This window comes from Oncorhynchus clarkii, chromosome 19, assembly GCF_045791955.1.
Source record: "Oncorhynchus clarkii lewisi isolate Uvic-CL-2024 chromosome 19, UVic_Ocla_1.0, whole genome shotgun sequence".
Taxonomy (NCBI): Eukaryota; Metazoa; Chordata; class Actinopteri; order Salmoniformes; family Salmonidae; genus Oncorhynchus; species Oncorhynchus clarkii.
Window position 1 is genome coordinate 42901090 of NC_092165.1, and position 19171 is coordinate 42920260.

General features: G+C 43.0%; 1 protein-coding gene across 3 annotated transcripts in view; it reads right to left on the reverse strand.

Annotated features, from left to right (window-relative positions):
• Positions 1-16495, reverse strand: part of LOC139375236 (regulator of G-protein signaling 6-like) — a 67845-nt gene extending 51350 nt beyond the window's left edge. Inside the window, exons 1-2 of one of the 3 annotated variants that reach the window (XM_071116836.1) lie at positions 16136-16462; positions 14045-14160 (exon numbers count right to left, since the gene is read on the reverse strand). In XM_071116836.1, the coding sequence (XP_070972937.1) occupies positions 14045-14134 (90 nt within the window). In that variant the 5' untranslated portion in view covers positions 14135-14160; positions 16136-16462. Of the gene's footprint in view, positions 1-14044; positions 14161-16135 lie in introns of all 3 variants that reach the window. The other 2 variants (XM_071116835.1, XM_071116834.1) reach the window with 2 other exon arrangements.
• Between the last annotated feature and the right edge of the window lie 2676 nt (positions 16496-19171).

The window sequence follows — 19171 nt, forward strand, 5'->3', positions numbered from 1 at the left end:
ACAAGGAAAACGGCTATTTTAAGCTTAGGGGTTAGGTTTAGGGTTGGGGTTACAATTAGGGTTAGGATTTAGGGTTAGATTGAGGGTTACGGATAAGTTTGGGGTTAGGAAATGGGATTTTGAATGGGAATCAATTGTTTGGTCCCCACAAGGATAGCAAAATAGTATGTGTGTGTGTGTGCATCCACTACATATCGAGCTCTCTCTAAAGTGTGCCACAGTTATTGCCTTGTTTTGCTTCAACAATTCCTCTCTGAGATTCAATACAATGCTGTTAAGACCAGACCGGGACAGGCATTCTCCACTTTCTGTGTAGTCATCACAGTCAGTTTCATCTAACTGCACATCCAGGTTAATATTATTACAACTCACTCTCAACAAAAGACAGGCTTAGACATGGCACTAATGTCCATGCAGTGAACGGCCCCATGTACTACAGCTTCATCTTCCCAGCTACAGTGACTGGGGTGAAAACCCCTCATGATGTTTTCATACCTAGTGGGCTGTACTGTAACTGTCTGTTGCTCTTTGCGTTAGGATAATACATGTCTTCCGGCTGATGTGCGACCAGGATTAGGGGACGATGGTCCTTGCCTATTCCCAGGTGGCAGAGCGTATTGATGACCATCTGGTCTTACCCCAGCAGCTCCAGCATCATCTCACACTGACTATGCCAGGCTGCCTGCCCAGAGGGCCATTAGCATGCCGGGGAGCTGGGATAGAGTCCTTCACCACCTCAACTGCAACACTGCATCCCTGTTGTAGGATAAGCTACCTGTCAAAACATAGTGCTTCAAGATGATAGAGGAGTATTATTTAAAACGCTTACAATGTCCACTTTAAAATATAATCAATGGCACAGCCCCGGGCGCTTTTCTGCAACATGACAGCTCCTTTAGAACATGTAAGGTCCTGGAAAAACAACATTGAATAAGCATTTCCATGTAAACACACACACAGTCCATTTCTATAGCACCAGAAGGCAGTATGTTTTTATTTTTTTATTTAACTAGGCAAGTCAGTTAAGAACACATTTTTATTTACAATGATGGCCTACCCCGGCCTAACCCGGATGATGCTGGACCAATTGTGAGCCGCACTACGGGACTCCCAATCACGGCCGGTTGTGATACAGGCTGGAATCAAACCAGGGTTTGTAGTGACACCTCTAGCAGTGAGATGCAGTGTGGTAGACCGCTGCGGCACAGTTGTCATCAGAGAACAACTCAAAGCATGTGCTGACTAGCTGGCAAGTGTCTTCAGTGACATCTTCTCCCTGACCCGGTCTGTAATACCAACTTGTTTCAAGCAGACCACCATAGTCCTTGTGCCCAAGAACGCCAAGTTAACCTGCCTAAATGACTATCACCCCATAGCCCTCACATCTATAGCCATGAAATGCTTTGAAGGCTGGTCATGGCTCACATCAACCCCATCATCCCAGACACACTGGACCCACTCCAATAAGCATACCGCTCCAACAGCCCCACAGATGATGCAATCTCTATTGCACTCCACACTGCCCTTTCCCACCTGGACAAAAGGAATACCTATGTGAGAATGCTGTTCATTGACTACAGCTCAGCATTCAACACTACAGTGCCTTGCGAAAGTATTCGGCCCCCTTGGACTTTGCGACCTTTTGCCACATTTCAGGCTTCAAACATAAAGATATAAAACTGTATTTTTTTGTGAAGAATCAACAACAAGTGGGACACAATCATGAAGTGGAACGACATTTATTAGATATTTCAAACGTTTTTAACAAATCAATAACTGAAAAATTGGGCGTGCAAAATTATTCAGCCCCCTTAAGTTAATACTTTGTAGCGCCACCTTTTGCTGCGATTACAGCTGTAAGTCGCTTGGGGTATGTCTCTATCAGTTTTGCACATCGAGAGACTAAAATGTTTTCCCATTCCTCCTTGCAAAACAGCTCGAGCTCAGTGAGGTTGGATGGAGAGCATTTGTGAACAGCAGTTTTCAGTTCTTTCCACAGATTCTCGATTGGATTCAGGTCTGGACTTTGACTTGGCCATTCTAACACCTGGATATGTTTATTTTTGAACCATTCCATTGTAGATTTTGCTTTATGTTTTGGATCATTGTCTTGTTGGAAGACAAATCGCCGTCCCAGTCTCAGGTCTTTTGCAGACTCCATCAGGTTTTCTTCCAGAATGGTCCTGTATTTGGCTCCATCCATCTTCCCATCAATTTTAACCATCTTCGCTGTCCCTGCTGAAGAAAAGCAGGCCCAAACCATGATGCTGCCACCACCATGTTTGATAGTGGGGATGGTGTGTTCAGCTGTGTTGCTTTTACGCCAAACATAACGTTTTGCATTGTTGCCAAAAAGTTCAATTTTGGTTTCATCTGACCAGAGCACCTTCTTCCACATGTTTGGTGTGTCTCCCAGGTGGCTTGTGGCAAACTTTAAACGACACTTTTTATGGATATCTTTAAGAAATGGCTTTCTTCTTGCCACTCTTCCATAAAGGCCAGATTTGTGCAATATACGACTGATTGTTGTCCTATGGACAGAGTCTCCCACCTCAGCTGTAGATCTCTGCAGTTCGTCCAGAGTGATCATGGGCCTCTTGGCTGCATCTCTGATCAGTCTTCTCCTTGTATGAGCTGAAAGTTTAGAGGGACGGCCAGGTCTTGGTAGATTTGCAGTGGTCTGATACTTCTTCCATTTCAATATTATCACTTGCACAGTGCTCCTTGGGATGTTTAAAGCTTGGGAAATAATTTTGTATCCAAATCCGGCTTTAAACTTCTTCACAACAGTATCTCGGACCTGCCTGGTGTGTTCCTTGTTCTTCATGATGCTCTCTGCGCTTTTAACGGACCTCTGAGACTATCACAGTGCAGGTGCATTTATACGGAGACTTGATTACACACAGGTGGATTGTATTTATCACCATTAGTCATTTAGGTCAACATTGGATCATTCAGAGATCCTCACTGAACTTCTGGAGAGAGTTTGCTGCACTGAAAGTAAAGGGGCTGAATAATTTTGCACGCCCAATTTTTCCGTTTTTGATTTGTTAAAAAAGTTTGAAATATCCAATAAATGTTGTTCCACTTCATGATTGTGTCCCACTTGTTGTTGATTCTTCACAAAAAAATACAGTTTTATATCTTTATGTTTGAAGCCTGAAATGTGGCAAAAGGTCGCAAAGTTCAAGGGGGCCGAATACTTTCGCAAGGCACTGTATACTCCCCTCCAAGCTCAAACTTGGGACCTTGAGACTGAACACCTCCCTCCGCAACTGGATCCTGGACAGGCCACCCCCAGGTGGTAAGGGTAGACAACAACACATCCGTCACACTGACCATCAACACGGGGGCCCCTAATGGGTGTTTGCTTAATCTCCCTGTTCACCCACGAATGCGTGGCAGCGCAAGACTGCAACACCATCATCAAGTTTGCTGACAACACGACGATGGTAGGACTGATCACAGACGACGATGAGGCAGCCTATAGGGAAGAGGTCAGAGACCTGGCAGTGTGGTGCCAGGACAACAACCTCTCCCTCAACGTCAGCAAGACAAAGGAGCTGATCGTGGATTACAGGAAACAGAGGGCCGAGCACATCGTTGAGGCTGTAGTGGAGCGGGTCGAAAACTTCAAGTTCCTCAATGTCCACATCACAAGAAATGAACATGGCTGATACACACACACACACACAGTTGTGAAGAAGTGCGTCTTCACCCTTAGGAGGCTTAAAAGATTTGTTATAGGCCCTCAGATCCTCAAAAAGTTATACAGTTGCACAATTGAGAGCATCTCGACTGGCTGTGTCAACGCTTGGTACGGCAACTACAAGGCGCTTTAGAGGGTAGTGAGTATGGCCCAGTACATCACTGGAGCCGAGCACCCTGCTATCAAGGACCTCTATACTAGGTGGTGTCAGAGGAAAGCCCAACAAATTTACTCCAGCCACCCAAGCCATAGACTGTTCTCTCTGCTACCGCACTACAAGCGGTACTGATGCACCAAGTCTGGAACCAACAGGACTCTGAACAGCTTCTACACCAAAACCATAAGACTGCTAAACAAGACTGCTAAACAAGACTGCTAAATAGCTAGCAGCTACCCGCTGCTGCTACTCTCCATTATCTCTCCTGTTGCCTAGTCACTTTTACCATACCTACAGTATATGTACATCGTTACCTCAATTACCTCGTACCCCTGCTTCAACTTGGTACTGGTACTTCCTGTATATAGCCATGTTATTTTTACTCGTCATTGTTATTCGTAATTCACTGTGTATGTATTCCTCGTGTCACTATTTCTACTTTTTTTTCTTTAATTCTGCATTGTTGGAAAAGGACCGTAAGCATTTCACTGTTAGTCTACACCTGCTGTTCACAAAGCATGTGACAAATACAATTTGATTTGATTGACTGATTTGATTTGAATGCCTGCAGCTCAAAAGGAAGCTGAATAAGGAGCATGAAAAATACATTTCTAATGTGATTACTGAGGCCATCATCGGGAAGCATTGGCAGCCCTCAGGCCAGGCAACGATTTACTGTCAGAGTACATCTGCCAGGAACAATCAGAGGCTGAAAAAGCTGCCTGCAATCTACGGAGGGTGAATATTTATGACATTGAAGTGTGTAGATGTCGTAATGTAGGACAGGGATTCCTAAACTATTTGACTTTGTGACCCACAATTGAGATGTCTTCTGAGTCGCAACCCACCATGAGGGTTGAGCGGTGAAAAAACAAACCCAGACCAAAGAAAAGTAAAAAATATATTAACAATACCCTCTTGTTAAAAACATTTAACTGAATGTAGATTTGAGTATGGGCTCTTGTGACCAATTTTAAGACATTTACTATAAAATAATGATATTATTTGTAACAATGCAGGGTTTTTTTCTGTATCAAAAAGGGTCTTAGGAACATGACAGGGAGCTGAATTGTGTCTGTGCCCTGGGCAAGAACTTTTGAAGCCCTCAATTTAATGTAGTTTTAAATCCAATTTCCTGCAATTCTACACACTTTGAGATGGTGAATGCTATGTTCTTATGCTCAAACATTATAACAAAATCAATCGGGGCCTAGTTGTCAAGCTCAGGAGTGAAAGTCGATTTAATTTCTTACCGGTACAGGACTCTCTTTTTTTACAGGTGTAATCATAGAATTACATGTAAAATCCCTATTAATTGAATATGATCTCTGTGGGTCTAGAAGGCCTAGTAAAGATTTGTCTTAGAACTGTTAACACGTTTTACCGTGTACTGTGGCATAAAAACAAACACTAAATCAATTATTAGGTCTGTGGTAGTCATGAAGTTTTGTCAGCCAATTACTGTCATGCAAAAGTCTGCCGGTCTCACAGTAATTGACGGTTAATTAACATAAACACATTTAGCATCTCTAGGCATCTCTAGGCCTCCGTGCATACAAGCCGCTGATGTGCACCTTTGGAACATCTGCATTTATAAGTCAAAAATCTATTCAATATACACCATCACAATAAAAATAGTATGATATGAAGAACATGTATTTCAGAAGAACAGAATATGGGTTGGAGTACAGTATGTTATCTGGCTATGTGCCATGCCATAGGCTGTAGGCTTGTTCATTTAGCAAAGATATGCTTATAAGTCCCACAACATTATTTTATATTAAATTATTTTATATTAAAAAAATATATAATTGAACTTAACTGAATAAAAAAGAAAGGATATTTCGGAGTGGCTACAGTTGAAGTTGGAAGATTACATACACTTAGGATGGAGTCATTCAAACTCATTTTTCAACCACCACAAATTTCTTGTTATTAACAAACTATAGTTTTGGCAAGTCGGTTAGGACATCTACTTTGTGAATGACACAAGTCATTTTTCCAACAATTGTTTACAGACAGATTATTTCACTTATAATTCACTGTATCACAATTCCAGTGGGTCAGAAGTTAACATAGACTAAGGTGACTGTGCCTTTAAACAGCTTGGAAAATTCCAGAAAATGATGTCATGGCTTTAGAAGCTTCTGATAGGCTAATTGACATAATTTGAGTCATTAGAGGTGTACCTGTGAATGTATTTCAAGGCCTACCTTCAAACTCAGTGCCTCTTTGCTTGACATCATGGGAAGAAAAAAAGATTGTAGACCTCCACAAGTCTGGTTCATCCTTGGGAGTAATTTCCATATGCCTGAAGTTACCACGTTCATCTGTACAAACAATAGTACACAAGTATAAATACCATGGGACCACGCAGCCGTCATACCGCTCAGGAAGGAGACGCGTTCTGTCTCCTAGAGATGAAAGTACTTTTGTGCGAAAAGTGCAAATCAATCCCAGAACAACAGCAAAGGACCTTGTGAAGATGTTGGAGGAAACGGGTACAAAAGTATCTATATCCACAGTAAAACGAGTCCTATATCGACATAACCTGAAAGGCCGCTCAGCAAGGAAGAAGCCACTGCTCCAAAACAGTCATAAAAAAGCCAGACTGCTTTTTGCAACTGCACATGGGGACAAAGATCGCACTTTTTGGAAAAACTATTTGGCCATAATGACCATCGTTATGTTTGGAGGGACTGGTGCACTTCACAGAATAGATGGCATCATAAGGCAGGGAAATGATGTGGATATATTGAAGCAACATCTCAAGACATCACTCAGGGAGTTAAAGCTTGGTCGCAAATGGGTATTCCAAATCGACAATGACTCCAAGCATACTTCCAAAGTTGTAGAAAAGTGTCTTAAGGACAACAAAGTCAAGATATTGGAGTGGCCATCACAAAGCCCTGACCTCAATCCTAGAGAGAATTTGTGGGCAGAACTGAAAAAGCATGTGTGAGCAAGGAGGCCTACAAACCTAACTCAGTTACACCAGCTCTGTCAGGAGGAATGGGCCAAAATTCACCCAACTTATTGTGGGAAACTTGTGGAAGGCTACCTGAAACGTTTGACCCAAGTTAAACAATTTAAAGGCAATACTACCAAATACTAATTGAGTGTATGTAATGTTCTGACCCACTGGGAATGTGATGAAAGAAATAAAAGCTGAAATAATATTTCTCTCTACTATTATTCTGACATTTCACATTCTTAAAATAAAGTGGTGATCCTAACTGACCTAAGACCGGGAATTTTTACTAGGATTTAATGTCAGGAATTGTTAAAAACTGAGTTTAAATGTATTTGGCTAAGGTGTATGTTAACTTCTGAATTCAACTGTATGTTAAGCGTAAAAGTGACCATTTGAAACAGGTCTTATACACTATATTTAGAGTTTTTTGGCAACTTTAGTTATGAATGATCCAAACCATAGAAGGGCTTAGAAATCAAAACATGTATGGGCTGCATGATGTGACTAGGCTGTTGATTTGAGAAAGTATCATCAAATATTGCGCTCTGTTGCTTGCCTCAGGCTGCACAGCTGTTCTCTCATCAAGTGATCATATTTTCACTATTCTAAATGTAATCTTGTCTTTACTAACATGTAAAATTAGTTTCGATATAGAATGAACCATTATCAAATGGGCAAGAACAGGGGCAGGGGAAAAAAGGCATGTCCTCCATACGCACTCCAATAGTGAATGGAGGCCGCTTTGCCGGCTGGTTCCTTTTTTAGGCTACTCAGTTTCTATCACTCAATGCATCCACCACTGGTTGAGGAGCATGCAGCCTCTCGCTGCTCGACAGGTGATATTTCACCAACATTTTGTATGCCATGGGCTCTCCAACCCCGTTCCTGCAGCTACTGTAACGATCATCGTCCTTGTCTGGGGAGGAGTAGGGGGGATCGGACCAATATGCAGCGTGGTAGGTGTCCATGTTAATTTATTTCTTCAGAACAATAAACAAAATAACAACGGAGAATGAAACGAAACAGTTCTGAAAGGTGACATACACTAAGCAGAAAACATTCACCCACAAAACACAGGTGGGAAAAGGCTACCTAAGTATGATTCTCAATCAGAGACAACAAACGACACCTGCCTCTGATTGAGAACCATACCAGGCCAAACACAAACACAACCTAGAAAACGAACAGACTGCCCACCCCAACTCATGCCCTGACCATACTAACACAAAGACAAAATAAAGGAACTAAGGTCAGAACGTGACAGCTACCCAGTGATTTATTTGGGAAACCTTGTGAAATCTGTTCGGGAACATCGATAGTAACATGTTTTCACAACAAAACATATTTAATTAAACTGTTGACAGCCCCTCTCTCTGTACGTTGGAGAAAGGAATGAAGAAGAGAGAGGAAGAGATGGAAACACATGGGGGTGAGATATTCTGTAGCTAAAGATGTGTCAGCCTATTAATTATGAATATATAAAAAATGCCCTATTACGAGACTATTCAAAATCAAATACAAATTCAATAAAATTGTAGGCTTAGCCGCCTTGCAAAATCAATGAACCTACAGCATCGCTTAGGCCTATACCTTCTCTCCCAGTATCATGAATAGAAAGTTTGAAGTATAGCACAAGATAACCAGTCCATCCATAATAATAATACAGTCCACACTCAAAGGCGATTACTATAATTTGTTTAATTTTGGAGAATAGGCTAGACCAAATATGTAACATAGACATCTGAAATCAGTTTTTGTTATTTTTTTTACTGCTGTGCATAATATGCAGTAGGCTATGTATTGTATAAGGGCACAATTATTATTTTAATTCATTTTTTTACGGACTATGTGTATACATAAACCCTAATATGTGATGAGTGTTTTGAATGAATCATCACCTTTCACGTCCATTTCCTTGTGTTAGGCTTTGAAACAACATCCACAATGACCATGTTTTCCACTCAGTTTCAACCTGTTGTTGAACTTCTTTCTTCAACTTGATTATCACAGGGAGGTGAATTTAAAAAGTACTATAGGCCTACTGTTTTGATAAGTGTTTGATGTGATTTTCAATTGCATTTGCATTGATGTCAGAGTGGTTAGAGGGACAGTAGAGCCCTAAGTACCAGGCCATTAGCAACCTGAAGGTCATTACCGAGTTGGGTACTACCAACGCATGTCCAGAGTGCATAAGAGGAGTTTTCTGACACGTGGTCAGTGTGCTACTCGTCCTGGGGTCCAGAAACATTAAGGCAGCAGCTACTCGTCCTGGGATCCAGAAACATTAAGGCAGCAGCTACTCGTCCTGGGGTCCAGAGACATTAAGGCAGCAGCTACTCGTCCTGGGGTCCAGAAACATTAATGCAGCAGCTACTCGTCCTGGGGTCTGAATACATTCCGAAGGCACTGAATATATAAAGTATATATACAGTATATATATATATATATATATATATATATATATATATATATATATATATATATATATATTTTTTTTGCAATGAACAAAAATGTTAATCCCGCAAGCCTTCTGGACACCTGCCTCAACCCACAAGTTGGTCCCAACCCACAATTTGGGAACCACTGCTCTAGGAGATAACGTTGTCTACTTTTGCTTCAATCTTCATGGCGTGTGACCACATTCAACCACATTAAGCCTGCTTATGTTCTGACTGCTCTAGCCAGGTGGCCCGGGGAAGTGGAAGCTCATTCTAGGAACCTTATTTCAGCACTGAACATGGCACAAGCTCATTATACTCATTATCCTCCTATAATCATACTCATTTTCAGACAGACATTAGAGAAAGAAGTTCAATCAGTGAATTTTTTTTTCCTGAACAATATCATCATCAATATTCCATTGGCTCCATTTCTTTTCTCAAATCATTTGTTTTTCGCTACCCACTATTGCAAAGTCATTAGCAAAAAGGACAAAAATAACAGAATGGAATCGGGACTGGATCTGTCAACTCTTTGCTTTAGTTTTGCAATCATCAGCACATAGGAACTAGTTCGGAGATTAGTTTAAGATGATCAGGTTTTTGAGTGGGCCTGCCTGTGCCGAGCAAGCTGTAGAGCTGAGAGTGAAGATAACAACCTCTTTATGAGCGGCTCCAGAGAAAGCAGACGAGCCCACCCTTGGAGGAGCAGCCACCACTGAGTCCTACTACATTATTACCAAAGATGCCACTCACCCTCTCCTCTCTCTTCTCCAATCGAAGCACAGGCATTGAGACTCAAGTGCCATAGGGATTATATAATTACCCCTGACACATAAAAGGACCTTTTCTTCCACAAACCCACGCTGATGGAGAGCTTATTAAAACTTTTGAAGGTTGCAGAGTACAGACAGTCTGCCGGGCTGCCAGAGAAAGTGTGTGGTGGCCAGTGTGGGTCACATCAGCGGCTGTCTCTGACTTCCGTCTCTGACTTCCGGCGCCGACAGAGATGGCCGCCTCGCTTCGCGTTCCTAGGAAACTATGCAGTTTTTTGTTTTTTTACGTGTTATTTCTTACATTAGTACCCCAGGTCATCTTAGGTTTCATTACATACAGTCGAGAAGAACTACTGAATATAAGATCAGCATCAACTCACCATCAGTACGACCAAGAATATGTTTTTCGCGACGCGGATCCTGTGTTCTGCCTTACAAACAGGACAACGGAGCGGATCCTATGCAGCGACACAAAAAAACGACTCCGAAAGAGAGGGAAACGAGGCGGTCTTCTGGTCAGACTCCGGAGACGGGCACAGCGCACACCACTCCCTAGCATTCTTCTTGCCAATGTCCAGTCTCTTGACAACAAGGTTGATGAAATCCGAGCAAGGGTAGCATTCCAGAGGGACATCAGAGACTGTAACGTTCTTTGCTTCACGGAAACGTGGCTTACTGGAGAGACGCAATCCGAAGCGGTGCAGCCAACAGGTTTCTCCACGCATCGCGCAGACAGGAAAAAACATCTTTCTGGTAAAAAGAGGGGCGGGGGCGTATGCCTTATGACTAACGTGACATGGTGCGATGAAAGAAACATACAGGAACTCAAATCCTTCTGTTCACCTGATTTAGAATTCCTCACAATCAAATGTAGACCGCATTATCTACCAAGAGAATTCTCTTCGATTATAATCACAGCCGTATATATCCCCCCCCAAGCAGACACATCGATGGCTCTGAACGAACTTTATTTAACTCTCTGCAAACTGGAAACAATTTATCCGGAGGCTGCATTCATTGTAGCTGGGGATTTTAACAAGGCTAATCTGAAAACAAGACTCCCCAAATTTTATCAGCATATCGATTGCGCAACCAGGGGAGGAAAGACCTTGGACCATTGTTACTCTAACTTCCGCGACGCATATAAGGCCCTGCCCCGCCCCCCTTTCGGAAAAGCTGACCACGACTCCATTTTGTTGATCCCTGCCTACAGACAGAAACTAAAACAAGAGGCTCCCACGCTGAGGTCTGTCCAACGCTGGTCCGACCAAGCTGACTCCACACTCCAAGACTGCTTCCATCACGTGGACTGGGAGATGTTTCGTATTGCGTCAGATAACAACATTGACGAATACGCTGATTCGGTGTGCGAGTTCATTAGAACTTGCGTTGAAGATGTCGTTCCCATAGCAACGATTAAAACATTCCCTAACCAGAAACCGTGGATTGATGGCAGCATTCGTGTGAAACTGAAAGCGCGAACCACTGCTTTTAATCAGGGCAAGGTGTCTGGTAACATGACCGAATACAAACAGTGCAGCTATTCCCTCCGCAAGGCTATCAAACAAGCTAAGCGCCAGTACAGAGACAAAGTAGAATCTCAATTCAACGGCTCAGACACAAGAGGCATGTGGCAGGGTCTACAGTCAATCACGGACTACAGGAAGAAACCCAGCCCAGTCACGGACCAGGATGTCTTGCTCCCAGGCAGACTAAATAACTTTTTTGCCCGCTTTGAGGACAATACAGTGCCACTGACACGGCCTGCAACGAAAACATGCGGTCTCTCCTTCACTGCAGCCGAGGTGAGTAAGACATTTAAACGTGTTAACCCTCGCAAGGCTGCAGGCCCAGATGGCATCCCCAGCCGCGCCCTCAGAGCATGCGCAGACCAGCTGGCCGGTGTGTTTACGGACATATTCAATCAATCCCTATACCAGTCTGCTGTTCCCACATGCTTCAAGAGGGCCACCATTGTTCCTGTTCCCAAGAAAGCTAAGGTAACTGAGCTAAATGACTACCGCCCCGTAGCACTCACATCCGTCATCATGAAGTGCTTTGAGAGACTAGTCAAGGACCATATCACCTCCACCCTACCTGACACCCTAGACCCACTCCAATTTGCTTACCGCCCAAATAGGTCCACAGACGATGCAATCTCAACCACACTGCACACTGCCCTAACCCATCTGGACAAGAGGAATACCTATGTGAGAATGCTGTTCATCGACTACAGCTCGGCATTCAACACCATAGTACCCTCCAAGCTCGTCATCAAGCTCGAGACCCTGGGTCTCGACCCCGCCCTGTGCAACTGGGTACTGGACTTCCTGACGGGCCGCCCCCAGGTGGTGAGGGTAGGCAACAACATCTCCTCCCCGCTGATCCTCAACACTGGGGCCCCACAAGGTTGCGTTCTGAGCCCTCTCCTGTACTCCCTGTTCACCCACGACTGCGTGGCCACGCACGCCTCCAACTCAATCATCAAGTTTGCGGACGACACAACAGTGGTAGGCTTGATTACCAACAACGATGAGATGGCCTACAGGGAGGAGGTGAGGGCCCTCGGAGTGTGGTGTCAGGAAAACAACCTCACACTCAACGTCAACAAAACTAAGGAGATGATTGTGGACTTCAGGAAACAGCAGAGGGAACACCCCCCTATCCACATCGATGGAACAGTAGTGGAGAGGGTAGCAAGTTTTAAGTTCCTCGGCATACACATCACAGACAAACTGAATTGGTCCACTCACACAGACAGCATCGTGAAGAAGGCGCAGCAGCGCCTCTTCAACCTCAGGAGGCTGAAGAAATTCGGCTTGTCACCAAAAGCACTCACAAACTTCTACAGATCCACAATCGAGAGCATCCTGGCGGGCTGTATCACCGCCTGGTATGGCAACTGCACCGCCCTCAACCGTAAGGCTCTCCAGAGGGTAGTGAGGTCTGCACAACGCATCACCGGGGGCAAACTACCTGCCCTCCAGGACACCTACACCACCCGATGTCACAGGAAGGCCATAAAGATCATCAAGGACATCAACCACCCGAGCCACTGCCTGTTCACCCCGCTATCATCCAGAAGGCGAGGTCAGTACAGGTGCATCAAAGCTGGGACCGAGAGACTGAAAAACAGCTTCTATCTCAAGGCCATCAGACTGTTAAACAGCCACCACTAACACTGAGTGGCTGCTGCCAACACACTGACACTGACTCAACTCCAGCCACTTTAATAATGGGAATTGATGGGAAATGATGTAAATATATCACTAGCCACTTTAAACAATGCTACCTTATATAAATGTTACTTACCCTACATTATTCATCTCATACGCATACGTATATACTGTACTCTATATCATCGACGGTATCCTTATGTAATACATGTATCACTAGCCACTTTATACTATACTATGCCACTTTGTTTACATACTCATCTCATTTGTACATACTGTACCCGATACCATCTACTGTATCTTGCCTATGCTGCTCTGTACCATCACTCATTCATATATCCTTATGTACATATTCTTTATCCCCTTACACTGTGTACAAGACAGTAGTTTTGGAATTGTTAGTTAGATTACTTGTTATTACTGCATTGTCGGAACTAGAAGCACAAGCATTTCGCTACACTCGCATTAACATCTGCTAACCATGTGTATGTGACAAATAAAATTTGATTTGATTTGACAGACACACACAGAGAGGGTTTAGAACATGTTTCATTACCTGCCTGTGCGTAGGCCTCTTCCTGTCATACTCAGACATTGAGATGTAATGTGTTATAGACATTGAGAGATAAACCGCTGAGGTGTCAGAAACCACTGTGAGATTCTGTACCAATCTGCTTCAGAAACACTCAAATGAATTCGCTTCCAATGGATAACTACATTGGGTGCTTACCTATAGAAACTGTACCATCTTGTAAATTATCAAATTGTCCTATATCTTGCTATATGGGCTGTCAGAGAGCATACAGACACATACCTTTCTGTAGATGATCGTGTTGGGAGAGTCCTCCTCAGGATCTGTTGTCCCCACACACTGTTGTCCCTGGTCTCTGGATCCCTCCTCCATGACTGCTGTGTCCTAGGCTCAGGAGGCTGCACCGACACAGGGAGCAGAGGGGAGTTAGATGAAAGGACCATCATCAATGTCAAAGACTATTCATAATATACACTCATTTACCCAGGTTGGCCAAATATCCCATATTTGATTAACAGTTCCCCAAAGAAATGTATTCACTTGGTTCAGGGTGAAAAACACGGTCAGTTTATTATTATCATTATGACATTCCCCAAAATGTTTGCTCTTCTCTCAGGTGACAACACCTGTCACAATACAGGCAGATAACAAAGCCCTGGCAGTAATGCAGCACAGTGAGGTGAATATAAACTAGCTGACTAAGCCAAGAAAAATGTCAGGCCTGTGAGTGAAAGTGGCAAAATGTCCTGGCGACAGTCATGTATAATCAGGCATCGTACAGCCTTCTGCTGATAAGGTATAGATACTCAGTGGTGTTCAGGACATTGGTGAGTCAGAGACTGTAAACAATAATTATAATAGGTACATAGTGTGTTGGGCATAGGTAATGTGCAATAAGCCTGTTATTGAATTCATTAGGCTACTATGGTTAAAACCTTGACCATTTGCACAGCTAAGACAACATTAGCCACATAGTGTGCTTTCATCAGACTTGCCAGTCCTGTGTACTCACGTACGGCTTAAAAAGCTACCGTAAGGGATTATACATGACCTCCATTCAATATCTATCCCACTACATCTCTCTCTGTTTCTCTCTCTCTCTCTCTCTCACTCCCTCGCTCTCTCCCTCTTTACAGGATAATTAATTCTGCTTAACTAAGGATTTTCATAATCTAAGTTCACAAGGCTACAATCATATTCCTCTCCAGTTGAGTAATAATGTGTATCAGATTGGAGTAAGCATTTGTAATCATGTGTCAGGCAGAGAAAGAGAGAGGATTACATAATTTGACACATTCATATTTTTGGAGTATGTAGAACAGAGAGGGACGATAAAGCTTCCAAGAATAGTTTTATAAAAAAGCCTTATCATATTTATTTTAATAACTGTTTGTGTTCCACTACCAGAAAGTCTCATAGGTTATTATGGTTGTCCTGAAAGGAGGAGCTGTGAAACTCTGCATTCTGAAACAGCAGTGAGAGAGCATCATGGCACATTCTGTACAAAATTGCATGAAATGAAAGTTTCATACATAGTATAAATCAGTAAAACAACATTTTTCCTTAAGTGAGTTTCAGTACAATTATTGTTTCTTGAAGTGTGGCCACCTGATGCATTGTAATCCATAACAAACATAGACTATAATGGTTAGAGGATCGGATTGAGATTGAATACATCCAATAAGCCACTAGCTGCTCAGCACTAGACATTCAAGGTTGCTTTGAGTCTTTCATAGTCATGATTTATTTCAACTGTTGAACACACGAAGAGCATTATCCTATAGAGCAGGAAGCAGTAATCATGCACATTATCCCCTTTTTATCCAATGTTGTTATTGCCACCATGATGATGGATTGAGGAGCTGTTTGCAGCCTGAATTGATTAGCAGAATGTCTAAGTAACCAGGAGTTCCTGAACTAAGTTAACATCCTCTCCCTTTATCAATTTCTCCAACCATTCAGACATTCCGTATGAAGTATATGACACCTACAAGACAATATATTCCTATGTGAATAGATGAAGACCTGCAATGGCTCCTTGCTATGAACTGCTGCAACCTATTATTCATGGGAACAACTTCATTTCCAAAGCACACAAATCTAACGTCACAGAACATCAGTCCTGTAGATAGTGTCTGTGTTAGCGTTAACATAGATGGAACACAGGCATGGAACACAGGCACTGACATACATGCACTGACAGTCACCATCTAATTCCACAGCCTCAACAGGATACTCTGAGCTGTGAAAAGTTTATGTACAACAGGCACAAAACAGACATGCAGTTGATCATCCACAGCCAATCCTCTTCACTCACACCAGCCAGCCAATACAATGCTCCTGATATCTCCCAACTAATGAAGCATTCATTACCTTAGCAACAAAAGAATACCTTGTCCACTGCTCCCTGTTTTGCTGTCCTTAGGAACAAGCAGCAGGCAGGTTCATGGTATAATTGGCACGGGGGGGAGAAATAATTTTTAAAAGAAAGGATGAAAGCAGTGGAGCAGCGAGAGAGAGAGCAGCTGGTTGGTCATTGCAGTATTCCTCTATTCCTCCTCTTCTCCAGTTTTCTGTCTGCCATGGGAGGGAATACGGAGTGGAGCTGAGCGGTTAGGGAGGTCCTCGACTCACATGTGCGCTCCCCTCTCCTCTCTGTCTGTCTGTCTGTGTGTGTTTCTGTCTGTCTGTGTGAGGGAGAGAGAGCGAGAGGCAGATTGAGTTGGGAAAGGGGGAGGTAAACGGGAATTAGAGAGAAGATAAAGAGAAAAAAAGAGGGAGGAGCGAAAGACAGATAGCGCAGAGAAAGGGTGAGTGAGAGATGGGTTGGAAGAGAGGAGATGAGATGGAGAGCTTTGGATGCTGGGTAGCAGAGCAGGAAAGCAGGGCAGAGAGAGCTGTACACAGAACCTGGACTCAGGGGTAGACGTAACATAGTAAATGTAAATCTGTTTTATAATATGTTACGTTTTGTATGGTATGTATTCATTTGTGGATGTCCATCATCCATTTCGTATGATATGTTACGAATTACAATTTATATAATAGGTGGCTAGGTGGCTTATGTTAGCTAGGCTAGGGCTTAGGGTTAAGGGTTAAGGTTCGGGCTAAGGGTTAAGGCTAGGGTTAGGGGTTTATGTTAGGGTTAAAGTTAGGGTTAGGAGTTAGGGGTTAAGGTTAGAGTTAGGGGAAAGGTTAGCTAACATGCTAAGTAGTTGCAAAGTAGCTCAAAAGTAGTTGTAAAGTTGCTAATTAGCTAAAATGCTAAAGTTGTCCGTGATGTGATTAAAACACGCAACGTTTGGGTTGCTAGACGTTCTCGTTAAACGCCTACTCATCAACCCTGAGCAACCTCACACCTTTAAATTTTTTTAAAGCAATCTTCTGTCTTATGTAACCATACCATATCATACTAATTTGAGTGTCACAGATTTAAATGTACTATATTACATCTAGTCTTTGAGGCCACTGATGCTGAAAATAAGAATCATTCCATTAAGAGGAAGGCCAAGTTACACTTTGATGGTATAGGATGAATTTGAAATAATGGAGAGATGATTAAATGTGTAGCTTGTTAATCCACGGTTTCATTAACATTTCATTGAAAGCCCATATTCTACAGGCTGCACATAAATAAATGAATGTGCAAGTCGAAGGCTACTGGGTTTTAAATGGTCATATCTAAGACTGCACCCACTTAATGAACTGACAAATTGTACTGTAGTTATTCTGTAATTCTCATCAACATGCTATAGAAACATATTCCAACTAAAAATGTGCTTGTTCCAGGATGGCAAGAGACGATAATCTCTTTCCCTTGCCCTCCCGCTAACTCTCTCTCACTGTCTTCTCCTCTCTCTTTAACACTCTAGGAACATCCAAGCTTAAATGGTAAACCAAAATGGCGGAAGCTTTTTTTTCTCTCATGTGCACACACGTGCACATGCACACACACACACGTGCACATGCACACACACACACACAAAGACTTTTCACAGAACCAGTTAACCGTCTACATATATAAACTCAAACAGAGCACAAGGGCCTGTATTGCGGCATATATCCTTGTTGTCTACTCTAATTCCTTCCCTGTCATTCCTCTGTAACACCTTCTCTTGTAGCCGAGCAGCCCACATGCTGCGACTGAAACCAAGGACACCTCAGAAACATGCAGCTTACCTTCTGCTTCTATCAGATGAACTGCGTCAAAGGGAGCATTTCTACTTTGGATGCAAATCATCATTCAACATCGAATTGTGTAAAAAACAAGCTCACAGAAACACAAGCAAACCAGTCAGAGCTGAATAGGAAAGTCAGACGTCAGACTACGTATGTCACGTCTATTATTAAATGTACAAAGAAAAGTAACCCCAGAGTGCTTCCATTGAACCTTCTCATATAGTACTGTTAACCATATACTATTACTACCCTCCCCCATTATGGCTGAGATGTATTAACAATACCCTTTGTTGGTGCTTACAGTAAAACATAAACCACAGTAATATGACGATATGATAATCCCCCACGCCCCACACCGTACAGTATTGCATTATGTCCGTGACCTGCAAAGCTGTTACTGTAACATCTCCCACTTACATCAGCCAAATGTACCATTAAGACAATCTAGGCTCTGCATCATTAACCAGCAGAGAAGGAGGTCTCATTCTAATCCGCTTTAAAGGAGCCAGGCTTCATCTGCATTCATGCTGAATTATTGAGGAGACATTCGCCACAGTTCTTCCCTGGTGATATATTAACCACGAGATCACCACATCTGACATCCCCCATCACCTCTGCTCCTCTCTGGGCCTCACTGCATTATTCAACTGGATCAGTAAACTGGGACAGGTTCTTATCTATGTACACCACAGCATGCATATGTTCTAAATCATGTTCTAGGACCTAGAGAGAACATCTGGAGAAGTCAGCAACTCTGAACTCAGCAGGGAAAACATACTTGGAAAAACATGGTCCTTTAAGCTTTTGATTTTTCTATTTAATCTTCATTTTTCCAAGTTTTTGCAAGAAAGACCTGGTTCAAGGCAGCTGCAGGGTCAGCAATGTTACAACTATATCAACAAATAACCTCCCTGTATAAAACTCCTTCAATGCCAAGGCATCACCTAAAACCCCCTCCTCTCTCTCCCTCTCTCATGGTGAATCTGGCTGGGTGTGACATGCTGTAGCCTCAGTTAGGCTGTTGTGTAATGGTCTGTCAGTGGAAAAACAGCAGCTCACTATTAATCACAAAATAACACAGGCTACCGCCCACCTTCTGAGGCTGCCACTGGACTGGCAAGCAGGGTACGAATTACGGGGGAATGAGAGCTCAGCTCCCCTGAATGCAACAAAAGTACAATATTGGGGGGTCCCGAGTGGCACAGCGGTCTAAGGCACTGCATTTCAGTG